Consider the following 17,221-nt stretch of genomic DNA (forward strand, 5'->3'; position numbering starts at 1 on the left):
TTAGTAATCCGCGTCTCAGGCAAAGCGGAATCCTAAGTATTTAAAGTTTGGTTTAACCCACCAGACAAAAACCAGTCATGTTATGGTACTATGACTGACTTGACAGATATTTTTAAAGTCTAATATTGTGTGTTGTTCCCACGATAATATAAGGGCGTGTACCTATTTCGCCATGCCTACAGCTTATAGAGAACAAGTCTTTGATTTTTGTATTTGTTATTTTATTATTATAGTTAATTAGTAATAGTTGAAGCTTGAACAAAGAACTTGGAAATTAAAAAGAGTTGCGAAGAGTTTATTGCCAGTTCTTATATTACGTATTTCTTTATTGACCTTCATAAGAGTATAAATATTAGATCCACATATATAATATGCTTGGACTGTTATTAAATCTTATTTACCTTCAAAGTAAACAAATATTTTAGTTGATTTTTGACGACTCTAAAATCGATGACATATATGGACTTAAATTTTTTCATACCTTTCCTGATAAAGGGTTCCTCAGCATGAGTCTTGTTGACTTGAATCTTCCGTCCACCAGACCAAAGGTATGCTCCATCAAACCCAAAGGAATAAAGATCGTCGCCGACCCCATTACCACCCCACTTTTCACCACCGCCGGGGTACGGAACGTAACTGGAATTCGAAATATTTGAAACTAAACATCCAAAAGTACAGGAGAAGTTACAAAAGCGTTAAGATTATTATAACATTCTTCGTAAACACAGTTGAGAAAAAGTGGTATAAATGCTAATGCTAATAAAATTTCCATTAAAAAAATACAAAAACCATAATATGCGGAGACTTAGCGCTAAGTATAACATATGTCATATTAATGCTTTTTAACATACAGGATCCAGACTTAATGCAAAGGTTCATTAAGTTTGACTCCCGCACGGGTTACCCAAAATATCATTGAGTGCAATGAACCCTAACTGCCAAACAAACAAAAAAAACTTAAATGGATCTAAATTTAAAAACTCTTCAAGTGAAAAAATGGATGACTAGAACAAAGTTTCTTCTCCTTAATAGAGACTATAAGTAGTCTTACTGGCCAATTTCTTCAGTTATATAGATTAGATTGAAGTCTTTTGGCTAGATCATAATACCAAGATGTCTCAGAGAAAAGACAATGTAAAAAAATAATAAAATTACGTAATATTAGATGTAAAATAACTTACCCCGATGTATTTGCCCATCCAATCCTCAAATGGGGCATCATGTGTGTGGTCTTCTCGATATGGTCCATGGTGACTTCGAAATACCATTTTTGGTATACGGCTGAACCTTCTACACGACCCACAAAAATATTTGGTCGCACACTGAAAATATAAATTTAAATATTGCAATTGAACTTTGAAGTAATTAAATATTATATAAATACTCTGATCATCTTATTTTGTGTTTATTACATTTTTTTTTCTGAATTAATCCTATGAATAAATGTCTGCTCTAATATTACATAATAAACTCAAACTAACTTTATTCATATAGGTAATTATGAACGTACTACTAATTCGCAAGTCAAAGGCGTAGAGCGGGCAAGAAGAACTGGCAAGAACCTGTCCGCCACTGTTATTAATCGACATGTTTTGATTCATAAAAATTATAGATCTTATATAATCATTTAAATAATCGTCAAATTTATAAGAAGCTTTATTGATTAATTAAAGTTAACAAGAATTTTGAATTTATTGAGTGATAATTCTCTTATTTGGCTTGGAAATATGTATATATTAATTTTTTTCGCTTGAGAATATCAATACTGATGTAAACTTCTTGCTTGAAACTATCAGCCAAAAGCTGATGACATTATCAATCTGTTTTGTTAGTGACTTTGTCAATGTATCTAATATAACCAAAACAAATTATCTAACTTATTAAAATCTTTTTCTCTTATTTCAATTACCTTGACACATGGTCTACTAAAGCAGTCTGCAGTAGCAAGTTCTTCCCTGGTAGTAAATAATCACAGATGTTATTCTGCGACGACCTGACAGCGACACCATTACCCACACAAAGCGAACACAGCACGTCCAATACTTTCGGATCACGGCCATGTTTCTCTAGAAGCGAGATTATTACTTTGATGTGCTCATCCTAAAACACAAATGTTAACTTATAAAAATTACTTAAACAACGATGTGAATGTAAATATTTTTATTATTTAAATAATAATGCCAAAAATAACTTATCATTTAGGCACTTAAATAAATTTACATTTTCCACCACTTCACAAGTCAAGGGCATAGAGCGGGCGAGAAGAACTGGCAAAAAACTCTACGCCACTCTTTTTAATCGCCAAGTAATTCCCCAGGGTATTTTTGAGGGAAAATCCTCGTGAATACCTGATCTCTACTCTCTTATAGTACGTTAGAGAGTACGTAAATTGTAAGTTGTACTATATTTCTGTTATCAAGATTCTGTCCTTCTTATTTTTTGTATTTGATCGAAGCACGATGTTTTTATTCTAAAGCCTTCTTAGATAAATTAACTAACCCATAACCAATGCTAATTACTTATTTCCGCGTAAATCGAAATTTAAATATTAATATAGATATGTTTCGCAGTTTTTACTTACTCGCATCATATTCAACGCTTCAGGCGAGTCGATAAGCACACAATGCAGTACATCCAGCATCCCAGTTCCCTCTCCAGACGCCTGCGATCCCAGACGAGAGAACAACCAGTTCAGGCGGTTCGAGTTGGCGAATTGGGCACAGTTTGTGTGGTTCCCTTTGATTATCGCAGCTGGAATTGGTAAATGTGTGTGTGTGTTAGAAATTCAATATTAAATGGAGCTGAAATACCTGTATGATATACTTCATAATATGTATAATTACCTACTTTATATGAGAACCAAACAATTTAACGCTTAATACATTAAATGTTATTAATATGAAACTAAATTTATTTTACTGCAAGGTTTATTTATATTTTTTATCAAAATGAAATGTGATTTATGATGTTCATTTATTTACCTATTTTAAAATGAGAAGCAATTTTACTTCAAACTCTACTAAATATATTCTTTACTAATTGAATACTATTCTATCGTCAATAATTATTAAAAACTGAATGTTTACCTAAAAGTTGATATAAATACACAGATATCATATCCCAACTCTGTCCGGATTCGTATCCCGCCAAAAAACCGGCAAGGAAGCCCTGTGACGTAATCACATTTATCTTGTCTATGGCTTCTAAAATGAGATTCAATATTCCTTCCTCTTGGAATAGATCTTGGCGGTTTCGAAGGGCACGGAATCTATTTTGTTTTTCTTCGTGTTCTGAAAAAAAGCATTAACTAATATTATTTGCAAAACAATTATGACATAATAGTTTTCCACATATATAGGTATTTGTTTTTTTTATAGAACAGGGGGCAAACGGGCAGGAGGCTCACCTGATGTTAAGTGATACCGCCGCCCAATATAAATAAATATATAATGATATAAATCGAACTATATAGGTATATAGTTCGATTTCTATTGCCGGGGAAAAATAAAAAGGTTGTTTGAAGTTAAATAAAGTGTATGAATAAGTTATTATATCTGCAATGCAAAATTTCACAAACATTTAATTATTTTACTTTGAAATTATTTCATAAAAATATAATTTTGGAAGGAACATACCCATATCCTCTTCAGGTTGTGCGAAGTAATTAATCAAATCCTCAAGACACATTACCATTTCTCCAAGATTCACAGACGCGAAGAACATAGAGTGACGTCTGTTCTCTTGTAACGTCTCAAGGCCACTGAAAGTTTTTTATGACGGTTAAGATATATATAGATAATAATTACTAAAAAATAAAACTGTGTTATTTATTTATAAGTAAACTTACAGTTACAAATATATAAAAAACTTAGACGATATACAAAATGAAAACAGATTAGATTGTTAAACAAAATATACGAAACAGAAAAAATAAGTGAATTAAGTACATAAATATAATATAATGTACGTTTTTAGGATTAGCTCAAAAACTACTATATTCAACAATTCTTTCACAAATGGAATGCTTAGCTATGCCCTAGTAACATAGTCATATATACAGGACATGTTAGTTATGTAATGGTTAGTTTTTAGCTATCACAAAAATTCATGTATATTTTTTTTTTTATAGAACAGGGGGCAAACGGGCAGGAGGCTCGTATTATATATTATCATATTGTTTACTTCAGATATTATATCTGAAAGTATAATTGATGGATGGACTATGGACAGTCCATGAAATAAACATGATCAAAGAAATGTATGTGGAGTCAGTTGATCCTAACTCCAACCTCTTAGAGAGTCTAAAAGCCTTAGGTAATCTCACATTTATTCTTTAGTAAGACTAAAAATTCATATAATAAAATTCTTTTATATCTGGGCAACCAAAATATTGGATGTACATATGAAACTCACTTAATGAACTTCGTAAAAAGTGAAGAACACTTTCTAATTACTCTTGCGGTTCTAGATTCCTCTTCTTGGGACCGAGAGAAATCCAGACCATCATCCATCTTGCCTTCCTCGTGGAGTATCGCTTGTTTCTCTTCTACTTTACCAAGTCCCTTTTTCTTCGTTTCGTACGACTATAAGAATGTTATAAAGGAAATCGTGTTTAGTCACTTAATACTGTTTTAAATGCAATAAACGTTTTAGGAGGAAAATATTTATTACGCTATTTTTATTATTTATAATTAAGTTGCCATTACGGCTGACCCCAATGTGACAATTATTTACACTTATTACATACAAAACCGATGTTATGTATATAATAAGCGTAAGTACGTGCGTAAATAAGCGTAAAAAATGATTTATGAAAGCTAAATTTATAACGACGTCATTTGTCAAAGTAATGAACCATACATCAATTCAGTAATAGGTAAGTATTTTAATATACATATAGAAATACTTTTCAAGTAAGGCACGTATGATCCCAAGAGATTGAGTTTAATTCATGGCAAAATAATAATTTGATGTAGGCAGGGATAGCTTAGGCATAAAGCTATCAAATTTGATGGAAATCGAACCTTCATACTCTGAATTCCGTGGCATATTTGTTGTGAAGTAAAGCACAAATGTGATCAACAATTGAATACTGTTATTTTGTTTTTAATACTAAGTCCGTATCAGGAATTAAGAATATCCTCCCTTTTTTAAAATCGTTTGATATGTGTACCTTATAAGATAACCACAATCCGGTTTCAGAATGCTGTACAATGACAGTGGAGTCTCCATACTTGATGATGGGAGCCCCAATCACCTCTAAGTCTTTGTCTTCCAAAACCACTTTCTGGTCATCCTTCTCTTGTCGGAGGCAGAAAGCACACGATGCTGTTGTAGCTTCCTCTCTGTAGTAATGTATTTTAATTTATTATTTTAGCAATATATTTCTGATGATATTTCTATGACACTAACTGGAAAATCTGCATATTATAATGAAAACAACTCAAGTCAGTAAATAGTCAAACGAATGCATAAAATTTTTAAATTGTTTAAAATATAATAAAACCATAAAACTCAATAAATTTAAGATACAATTCTTATATTTCGTTCAGACATTAATTATCTGAAAGTATAATGGATGGATGGACTATGGACAGTACATGAAATAAACATGATCAAAGAAATTGATGCAATCTTAAATATTTTAAATACATGACGAAACCTCTGTTTATATAATATAAATGGGAGTGTTTAAAAAAATACTCACCTGCTAACTAAATACAGCTCGTTCTGATCGTTTACCCCCAAATAGCGGCCTGTGGTAATGTGTCTTATCCTCATGGGGTGGTACCAATTTATAAACCCACCAGCCCATTTAGTACGCGCCAGTTCCAGCCGCCATAACGAGCGGGCTTGGGACATAACTGAACCACCTTCATATACCACGATACTGAAAAGGCGATGAAATATATAATGATATATTTAGATTATTAAAAAAATATTTAGTTTATAGTGGTTATACATTACGCTACTACCTAATTTATGTTTAAAACCACTAAGTACAGCTAGTAGATAATACAATCTAATAAAGTATAATAAATTAAAACAATTTTATTTTTTTGATATATATAAAAAATCTTTTATTCATGTACCTAACTCAAGTTATAAATATTGACGTCAATCAAAGAATATGTTTCTTAATTAACATTTTCACAAATTAAGGGTGTATTTAACGGATGAGGAGAACTGGCAATAAACTCTGCATTATCTTATTTCTCTTTCACTTTAAAATCGATAATACAGTCCAAGATATTTTATTATGCATTACCCACTTGTTTATCTATTTATTAAGAGGTTTTTTGCGCTTGCTTAAAAGCACAATGATACTTTCACATTATTAATTTTTTTATTTTTTTTTATAAAGAAATGCTTGATACCATACTATTTAGCATTTAATGTAAGTTTCCCTACCAAGGTAATGGATTATATAATGAAATATATACTATCATATATATATTGAAATATATAATATTGAAGCGCAAAATATTTAAGAGCAAATTCAGTTAAACATAAGTTTTCACTTGTAAATATTTATTGACTTACTTTAGCCCCCCATCTTTGTTCCATGTACTGGGTATCGTGAGGCATTCATCACCTCCATGGAAGAACCTCAGCACGTCCCCTCCAAAGACATAACCCACGTACTTCATACGGGATATTCCAGTACCATAAGGCTGCACTGACCAGTGTGTGACGTGGAAAGAGGCGTTTACTATTGAGACTTCGTTCTCTTTGGTTGTATGCTGAAATTTTCATAATGTTGGATCACCTTAAATATAATTTGAGCAAGATTTAATTCCTCTGAATTTTTATGCACGTTTATTTATTTATTCCACTACATTTTTCTATCAATCTATTAACAGTTACTACTAATTCGATAGAACTCCAAAATAATCCTACATAAAAACATTAAAAAAATTAAACTTATACGCCTAAATCTTATAACAACAAATTTTGTATTGAGAAAAGTTCGATGTTACAAATCTACGGATTCGTAGGCGATTACTTCTTTAATAATAAGAATGTTATTTTCGAACAAAATGTTTGATGATAATGTAAAGGCTTTATCAAATTCCTTACCAAATATCTCTCAGTAGCGACTGACACTAAGATCAGATCATCACCAACTCGCACCTTCTCACCCTCAGACCTATGATGAAAAATATATGGTTAAATAAACTCACGAGAAAGGTTTAGTTTAAAACACAATACCATTACACATACGAATTACATACTAATAAAATGATGAAATATGAATAATGTTTTTAGATCTTACCGACAGAATAATAAAAAAATGGATCTGGTTTTTTTTAAGTTATTAATTTAAAGAAAAAAAGTCATGAGTGTGATAGAACACGAATAAAATGAAATTTTTTAGAAATGATTCCTAGCTAGATCGATTTATCGCCCCCGAAACCCCCCTTATATTAAAATCATTGGAGCCGATTCCGAGATTCCAATAACATATTATATATATATACAAGAATTGCTCTTTTAAAGATATAAGATAATAGTTTTTGTCCGCGCACCACCGCTGCTAACCAGCTGCCCACTAAAGTACTTCCGAACCCATTTCCTTCTTCCTTCCAGGGGCCGGCAACGCACTCGCGAACCCTCTGGCATTGAGTGTCCATGGGCGTATCACTCAACATCAGGTGAGCCTCCTGCCCGTTTTCCCCCTGTTCTATAAAAAATCCCCTTTCTAGATTACTGATTTGTGGTAGTAGGTACTCTTCCGAGATACAATAAAATAACAAAAACTAAGTAATTGAATATTTGCAGTAATGCAAAATTAAATAGACAACGAACAATTTAAATAAACTATACCAAGTATTCTTTCCATTGTGTCATAATAGTTGTCATACAGGGCGCCTTCCATGACAGATTCAAGTTTACAGAAGGCAGATTATCTACTTTCAAGATATGACGGTAACATAGTACTCTAAACTCCTTTAGTGGAAACTCTCGCTTCAGAATTACAAGAAGAATACCTTTGTTTGCTGGCAGGATGAAGTGTCCACCAGCATGCTTCACCTTGAGAATGCTCTTGTAAACCGACATCAAACGCCAACTTGTCTTGTGATGATGACGTGGAAAGACACGCCAGGTACTACAAATAAAAATCGTTAAAACTGTTAAAACGAATATTATTTTTAATATGGAACAGAAAATCTGATTCATTACTTCGAACATACTGTACAAGCTGTCTTAAATATTAACGCCGTCTAAAAACTTAGAATCCCAGACTGACGTATTACAAAAAGTATATTTAAGTCTCATTAAAGAGGAAACAAAATTAATTTGTTTGTTTACCCCAGTGACATTTCTTCGCTACAATAGTGATTTGACTTAAAAATGTACAAAAACTATCTCAAAATATGCTATTGTTATCAAACAAAACGAAACTGGAACACCTATGAATTAAGTAGTAGGTACATCGTCACCTCTGAATTCAGAGCGCTATCTTGCAAAGGCAAAAGCAATTTTAGTCCATCTCACCTTAAGTAATTAATTTATTGATATTGCAGAAAAACAGATTCACAAGAATCTATTTTGTAAGATAGCTACTTTATTTAGAATTTGGATTAAACATTTATCGTAATAGTACTTAATTTCTTATAGAAAATATAAGCAGCGGTGAGCTTCAGAATGTAAGCGAAATATGAACCATGAAATAATCGATAATTCAATATAGTAAGAACTCAAGTAATTAATTAATTGATATTTATTGCAGAAAAACAGATTCACAAGAATGTATTTTATAAGATAGCTTCATTATTTCGTTTGAATTTTGATTATAACTGTACTAGCTACATATTCTACGTAGGTTTTAAACAGTTATCGTAATAAAACTCAGTTTATTACAGAAAATTAGTAGAGGTGAGTGTCAGAATGCAAGCAAATAGGAAGCAAAATATGAACTGTGAAATAATCGATAATTTAATATAGTGAGTACACTAGGATAGGTCACCAGCCATACAGATGTCAGAATGGACGGTCACTCAAATTGTTACGGTATTGCTAAGATACTGAAGAAACAATTGTCTTATAGTAGTAGTAATGAAAAAGAAGCAATTGGGAAGTAATTTTTAAACGATATTTCAGCGTTCTACGCCTGTCCATTCTGACGCTCACCGAATCCATTCTGAGCGCGAACTTTCACATAGAATTCGTATAATCTACACAAATTGTATGAAAAATTAATACGCCCAACCAGTTAAAGTAACATGATCGTATTAAAGTGCAGTTGAAGAAAGAAAAAGAGGTTATCATTATAAGCCTCGGGCCTGAGATGAAAACACTTTGCGACAGGCATGACCTTAGGTCATTAGGCTTGGTCATATGACAATTAAAAAGAGTTTTTTTGTCTCATGCCCTTAGCATAGACAATACAAGAACGTACCATGTCACTATTGAGATGACGTAGCAATATAGCATTGCCGTAAAGCAATGTTCTGTGACCGGAACCTGTGCCTTTGCCCTGTGAAGGAAAAATTAAAAAATAATCATAAAAATATAAAACCTTTTTTTGGTTAGCCATAAAATGAAAAAAAATAGTGAATTAATTTGATCATTCAAGTTACTAAAAATATGAATCTGATTAAAACCCTTTTAAAATACCTATTTATGTTTATATCTATGATGTGCAGTGTAAAAATATGTGATTTAATATATACAAAATAGATGCATGCATTTAATTATTCTTTTTTAGTAACATTACTGTAATTAATATGAAAACCTATGCGTTTATTGTTAAAATGGATATTAACCGTAATTGTTTTAAACAACATATCGAAAAACGCGAGTTTCTTTTTCTTATAGCATCAAATGCATTGACCGTATACTGGCCCAGTATACAGGCCGTCCCAAAGTTATGGGACATGAAAGGGGACCTTAAATATTGTAGATAGAGTATTTTACTAAAAGAAGACTTTATGTTATTTTTAAGTTAGTAATTCTGCATTCAAAGATATTCTAAAAACTACTTGACTCGTCTGGAAATCGAACCAAAAAACACCCCGACTTTTATGATGCCAATCGAAAGAATGGCCAAAAACATATTAAATATAAAGTCTTCTTTCAGTAAAATACCCTATCAACGATATTTAAGGTACTTTACCTTCAAGTCGCATAACTTTGGGACGCCCTGTATAAAAACAAATGTTATGAAAGACAAAACAGCAGGGCTACTCTGTAAAACCGATACCTTTAATAACTCAATCATATGCTGGAATCTCTTCAATAGTGTCGATTACGATAATTTATGAGCTCATGTACAATGAAAAACTATATTACTTAATAGTTCCTAGCGTGGCTGATATTGGAAACTTGAAAATGGGTAATATCACACTCAATATTGGAATCGGCGTCTGGTAGCGCTATTATATTGAAATTACGGGGTAAGCTTGCAGATTGTTAACAAAAACAAAATATAATGAAATTTTAATTTTTTGAATAAAAATTATAATAATCATAAAATGACGAGACGCTCTATTAAACAAATTAATTCAAAAGCCTATTTGCCTTTAGATTAGCATGAATAAAGCGCGGTAAAATGTATTTAAAAAAAATTAAATTCCATTCGTTTGAATGAAAATCATGCTGTACAGTCGTGACGAAAATATTATTTAAGTATATACATTTATTTTATATTCAACATTTAAATTGTTAGAATTATGTTATGTTCGGTGGAAGTTTAAACAAAGTAGACTTTATATTTTTTAAATATTTTCGTCGCAACATCGTTTTGTTACCGCGTTGGCACTTGTTTTCATACTCACTAAGGTTTCTTTGCCCTGGAAAATTTAAACACGAAAGCAATACGTAAAACAAGATAATTAATCACAAATGAAATGTTACAAATACATAGTTATCCGGAATATTTGATATTGAACAGACAGTTTTACAGGAAAATCATAACAGCTTTTTGATAAATCTCGAATACCAAATAGCTGATAAGCTAGAGTTGAGTTGGAAAGATTTTTGGGAAGAGTTCTTTGAGAGCTTAAAGTGGACTTTGAAAACAATTTGTTAATTTACAAATACAATTTATTAAACTAATTTCTCTTATGACTGTACTTACGGTTTCTGAGCCAGCCGCCGTGACTAATTCCTGGAGAGCTCTCACTGACAACGCCTGAAAAAAAGGGTTACATAATTAAATTCCATTACTAAGTAGCTTAAAAATTTACCTACATGGCAACATTTTTGTGATATAAAAATGTTGGTTGGATGCGGACGTAAAACAAAAGACGTTCGTTTGATTGTGATTAGTCAAACGGAAAGAATTACGATTTGAATTAGAGCTGCTTAGTGGGTTTCTCCACTCTTAACCGGAGAGCGATCTATTTGGTAAGCGTATTAGGGTATACTCTGATTTGAGGGTATTCTAGGAGGGGATTAGAGGATAGCATTTACTGTCAATTTTGTAATAAAATAATAGTATTTTACTGTGGGTTGTAAAACTTATTTTGTCCTGTGGTGTATTATAGAACACCAAAAGTACATACCTGTTCAATAACAAAGACGCACTGTGATAGATCTGGTGGGATATTTTTATCAGCGATGTTCTCCAAGAAGCAGTGTCGGTTTCCGAAGCCCTCTGCAGCCAGGCACACCCTCTCTCCCGTAGCCGTGCACGAGAGACAGACCATGTCCTCCTGTTAACGCAATCGCAAACACATGGTCATCATCCATAATTCTAATATATAACTTAACTTACTGATTATTATGTTTGATGATATGACGATTAATATTTGTATTATATGACATTATAAAAATTATTTTGACATTTGCATGCCTATTTATATATGGCGGATTGTGCGGATTTTATTACGACTTCCTCGATTTAACATATTCTTCGTAATCCCCTTGAATTGTCCATAAGAGTCATTATAAAATATACCTTTACATTGCGAACATTCTTTGCGTACAACCTCTTTATAACGAATTTTCAACTATCAAGAAAAAGTATTCATACCTCTAATTAACGAATTTTGCCAGCCCAAAACCTTTATATAAAGTTTCCACCAATAATATAACTCTTAATCTTATAATGTGATTCATGTCTCGACATGTTTCGACACGCTTTTGTTTGCAAAGTATTCTTTTACCTCTTTATAACGAATTTTAGACCAATCTAACCTCAACATAACAATATTTTCTTGTTCCCCTCCGATTTTTTTATATCGAGGTGGCACTGTATATTTAATTGTATTACTATCTTTGCAAATAAACGATTTCTTTTCATTTCAAACGATTTCATTTCATTTCAAATTATTTCATTTCATTCCATTTAATAGATAACTTTATTAATATATTAGAACTTTTAGACAGAGAGAGCGATATTATCATATTATATCGTGTTGGCAACATTTACTTGAAAATGGTTAAAGTGTGATTTTCACGAATTCCCTTTTATCCAAATTGAAAGAGCTCTATAATGATATTACGCTTAAGATGAATATTCTAAGTTGATTAATTAAAATGCTGTTCAATGGAGGAGAGGGTAAATGCTGTAGGAGGCCTTTACTGCGAAGGGGTCCTGATCGACGGTACTAAATTAAATTTAAACAATATAAAAAAATAATTTAAAAAATATTATAAAAATATGGACATTAAACGGGCATAAATTATTGTTATTATTAAACATGAAACAGATATAGAAATCTGAAGCCTAGATTTACGTCCAAAACCTTTAATTAGATTTACATTTGAAATATATTCAGTTCTAGGGACATTGGCATCGATGTATGTTTGACGACAATATTATGATTCATAGACCTATATACGTCTTATGCTCATGCTTTCGTTATGCAACAAGATTAGACCCCGAGATTTGAATTTAATGTCTACTATTGTTAATCGATAGTGATGACAAGCAGTCATATCGAAAGTTTTAAGAGTTATTTTTGCCCGATTGACTTGCGAACTGGTAATAAATGTAAATTTAGAAATAATTTAACTTCTTTTGTGACGTTCATAAGTGTGCTTATTTACCTATATCAATAATTTTTTTTTAACTTTGACTTTATTATAACTGCTACAAACAAATTTGTTCGGTTATAGTTATGGTTACTTTGATGATTGATTGATTGATTTTTAAAAGATTTTACTAAGATTGTATCTGCCAAGCCTGTATATTTTGCTCACTCAGGCATTCTAAGTTTTATAAGCGTGGCGATTTCCTATGTCGTCGGAGTTAAGTTCCGAGAGTATAACCAGACGTGGGCACTCTCTTCGACTGTTATTGGATTCATTTGCCTTTCATTATTTCGCTTATATTCTATATATAGCGAGTAGTTAATATAGAGTAAAACTAAAATCCTCTATTATTTACATCACTGTAATGACCCAGGAACCGTTCACCGTACTTAATCCTTGTAAAGTTTGTCTATCTAATGTCCGTATAGACATTATATAGATTATATTATGTTTTCCAAATTGATATTTATTCTGAACAGAGATTGTAGTAAATTAAATCATTGATACTTCTACTACTACTAGAATTTGTGCATTACTTTTGCATATTTTATGACTAAGTATAGCATTTATAAAATTTAATATGAAGGTTATCTTCAATCCTGGTTCACATGCAAAATTCAATTTAATCTTCGCACAGTTCCGAACCAGGTCAAGGCTCACAAGAGCACTCAAGGTTTCGCGTAAACTTGAATTTATGTGTCATTTACGTTATTTAATACAGGACTTCGTTCGTGTGAATTTCCCGTGCATTCTGGGATAAGTTAATAGCTTCTACCAAAAACTTACACGGTGACATTATCCTCTTAAGTTAGTGATTATCTAGTTGATAAAAGGGCCTGGGATTAGTGCTGGGCAGGCTACTTCCAATTAATTTGCTATATTTGTTTTAAATATTGTAGAATTGTTTGATGATTTGCTTTTTTTAAAAAGAGTACCCTGAGTTTTTACGCCGGCTTTTTCTCTCGGCCAACACCCTCTGTCTTTGCCGATGAGGAGGGATGCCAACAGGCTCGAATTTAATGCCGTGGAATAAGTAATACCATTATGATTTTATGTTCCAAAATAAACATATTTTATTTTATTTAATAAAAAAATAATCAGTCGTATTGTTATTACAGTACTCGCCTGTCTCTTCTTGTACTGTGTTTTCTTTCTATCAAATTGTAACCACAATTTAAAAATAATGATTACTGTAGTCGAACCAGAATGATTTGGACTGATTTAGTTTTTTTTAAAAGGGGAATTTTAAAAGAATTTTAGTAGTTTTTAGTTAATCTTTACTTGCAACATTCCAATTTTATCACCTTGTAGATAAAATAATGACTGGTTTTTCATTATAACTTTCTCTATGGTTGTATTGTTAGACAAGACAAAAAACAACAATTCATATTATTTTCTTTCTGCGAACTCTTTATTATCTGAACTAATTCAAACTTAATAAGTAACAGTTAACACAATATTAAAGCATAGCAAAGTATGTGGGGGATGGCTATTTCATAAGAATGAATATTATAAATAACGGAATCCTATATTAAAAATATTTTGTTTACATAGGCCCGATTTCAAATTTCACTAAGGATATGCTCATTAATCAAATGCATAACAATAGAGTCAATTCCGCGATGAAATATCTTCGTTCGACTTTAAAGTAGATTATGGTTTAAATAAACAGTAATTTACTAATGTTATGTCTAGGCTTTGACCGGAAATTACTTACCGTTCGGAGAAATGAAACATCATCCTGCTCGCTTGCTCCTCCTTCCGCTTCCGCCATTTTGTTTTCGTACTTATCACTCAGTTAGTTCTTGAGACCATCGGGAAATGCATAACTGTAAAAAAACAAAATAAGTAAGTATTCTCAAACTTAAGTAATTGAATCCTAAAAATAAGAACTTAACACTATACAAAAGCGTATACCCACTGGCGTCATACTTAGCGCCCAAGTCTCGCTTACTTAAAGTTCGTATGAGGTAATATCAGACTTTAAATTTAATTCAGAAATGGCAAAATTATAGAAAAAAGTTATGATAGGGTATAAGTACAAGTTATAACTGTATAAGTTATGTTTATTTCTTATTGTGTTCATATCAAATTAATATTCACAAATAAAAATATTATTTGTAATATGTTAAAGATTCTAGATTTCAATTTACTGTTCCGAAATCAAGGTCGTAAAATAGACGAATAGATGAAGAAGCACTCTCAAAAGATTGCAAGGAGCTGCAGCTGTTACAGGGTATATTGAAGTAGTGAATCATGATTTTTTTAACTCCACTTAACAGAAGGCATAATAAAATGTTATGAAAATAACACGTTACAAATATTGAAAGCGCTTTAATTTAAAAATTCTTATTGAATTGAAATTAGCAATATATTGAACATCTTTGAGTAAGTCTTGTTGGTCTTATAAATCAAATTACGTGTTTTAACGAAATGGCGCTTCAGTCAGCTAATAAACGTCAAATTTCTCACGAGTCTAGACACCAGACGGTGAATTTGCAAATGTTTTAGTACCTAGTTCAAGGGTAAACTGTCTATAATAGAAATGTACCTATTTTTTTATCAAATTATATTCACCTTAGCACATTTTCTATTTGCGGATATTTATATGAAATCTGTAATGAAAACTTTTCGCTGAGTAATGAGAATGCATGCTCAAGGACAGCTATTGAGCCAACACGGATAATTTAAATGGTTGTGATTTTTACTTTAATTTCAAACGTAAAACTGAGTTTACTAATGTCTCGTCAAAATTATGGATCTTCTTTTATTTATCATTTATATAGACTGTTTAGCACACACAATATATGTTTAAAGAACTTTATTTCTTATTACAAAAAATACACATACATATTTACGAATGATATACCTACACGACGCCATCAGCGGTTCTAATTTTAGTCTACCAGGTTCATACTGATATGTATCTTTAATGCCTTTTTGAATTGATTAAACACGCCAATATTACGAATTTTAGACGGTAATTGCACACCCTCATACTTCATAGACTTCTTCAAATAATTTGTACGCGGCTTCGGTAAGATAAGCAAACTCGCTGGATGAGTATTGTGAGTTTTTTTTATCTTAATATACGGTATAAAACCACGTTTACGTAATTGGTACAGATGAGGATGAGGATGGCAATTAAAAATAGTGGCGGAGAGTTTATTGTCAGTTCTTCTCTTCCGTTCTACGCCCTTGATTTGAGAACTGGCAGTAAATGTAAAATAAGAAGCATTTAAGATATATTTCTTTTTTGTACATTATGTTACCTATATGAATAAATGATTTTTGATTTGATGATTTTAGATAGCATTGATCCTGATAAAAGTCAATTAACATTTGAAATTCTACTAAAGACAGTGACTAGTTATGTACACAAACTTGATATTATTTTGGCTGAATGCCAGATGTTTGGTTAGCGTCTATTTCCGATATGAAATAATAATGAATTCTACAGTAATATGGTGAATAACCTGCTTCATGGTTGTTTTTATAGATATTTTACATCTAGCGACCCGAAATAGCTATTCTGTCGAGAATTGAACCATGTACCTACTGATGTTCACTTTGATCAATTTATTTTATGTGACCTTAGGATTAAGCTAAATAATGGATTCGGCAAAATCATATAGTAACATTTCTCGATCATAATAATTCTCAGCTACTCTCAAATACCTGTGCATACACACTCACACATACACTCGTACCTTATGTCATATAAGACATAGTTGTAAGACTGTACCATGTGCCACGGAATAATTGTTATCTAGTTACCCACAACAGAGAGTGGTGACTAGCGACATATGAATTATGTCACAACCTTTTTGACATATAGTTTTTATTATTAATTATAGATAAATTACAGCGGCAAGACAAACTGTCGGTTTCGTAGGTAATTAGACGGGCCGTGAACTCACAATAAACATAAAAATTAAAGCGACTATAACTTTACTAATGAATGTTCACATTGGGACAACATTATAACTTTAGTAACTTTCAAGCCACTTACTAAAAAATGAATCTAGATCAAGAATTTATTTTAAATGCCTACCGTATTGACTTCGATAACAATATACCTCCGTGGAAACAAAAACCGTGTGGAACTCGGGGAGTGCCGCGGTAAACTTATTGATTGCATATAATTTTTTATAAACTTGTAGAATTATAATTCTTTATTTATTTTTTATTTATGCAGTATTTTTTTCTTTGATATTAATTCTATCTACCACTACCA

At 31.7% G+C, this 17,221-nt stretch overlaps 1 protein-coding gene across 9 annotated transcripts in view; it reads right to left on the reverse strand.

The window, feature by feature from the left end:
• Positions 1–17,221, reverse strand: part of LOC111001605 (ryanodine receptor) — a 96,558-nt gene that overhangs the window by 70,327 nt on the left and 9,010 nt on the right. For 5 of the 9 annotated variants that reach the window (XM_045629521.1, XM_045629517.1, XM_045629515.1 and 2 more), the window contains exons 2-18: positions 14,702–14,813; positions 11,511–11,660; positions 11,084–11,137; positions 10,782–10,796; positions 9,404–9,481; positions 7,992–8,110; positions 7,081–7,150; positions 6,544–6,743; positions 5,708–5,890; positions 5,174–5,345; positions 4,414–4,583; positions 3,636–3,760; positions 3,087–3,290; positions 2,582–2,751; positions 1,910–2,100; positions 1,182–1,322; positions 482–636 (exon numbers count right to left, since the gene is read on the reverse strand). In XM_045629521.1, coding sequence (XP_045485477.1) covers positions 482–636; positions 1,182–1,322; positions 1,910–2,100; positions 2,582–2,751; positions 3,087–3,290; positions 3,636–3,760; positions 4,414–4,583; positions 5,174–5,345; positions 5,708–5,890; positions 6,544–6,743; positions 7,081–7,150; positions 7,992–8,110; positions 9,404–9,481; positions 10,782–10,796; positions 11,084–11,137; positions 11,511–11,660; positions 14,702–14,758 — 2,254 coding nt within the window. In that variant the 5' untranslated portion in view covers positions 14,759–14,813. The remainder of the gene's footprint in view (positions 1–481; positions 637–1,181; positions 1,323–1,909; positions 2,101–2,581; positions 2,752–3,086; positions 3,291–3,635; positions 3,761–4,413; positions 4,584–5,173; positions 5,346–5,707; positions 5,891–6,543; positions 6,744–7,080; positions 7,151–7,991; positions 8,111–9,403; positions 9,482–10,781; positions 10,797–11,083; positions 11,138–11,510; positions 11,661–14,701; positions 14,814–17,221) is intronic. The other 4 variants (XM_045629523.1, XM_045629522.1, XM_045629519.1 and 1 more) reach the window with 1 other exon arrangement.

This window comes from Pieris rapae, chromosome 9, assembly GCF_905147795.1.
Source record: "Pieris rapae chromosome 9, ilPieRapa1.1, whole genome shotgun sequence".
Lineage (NCBI taxonomy): Eukaryota > Metazoa > Arthropoda > Insecta > Lepidoptera > Pieridae > Pieris > Pieris rapae.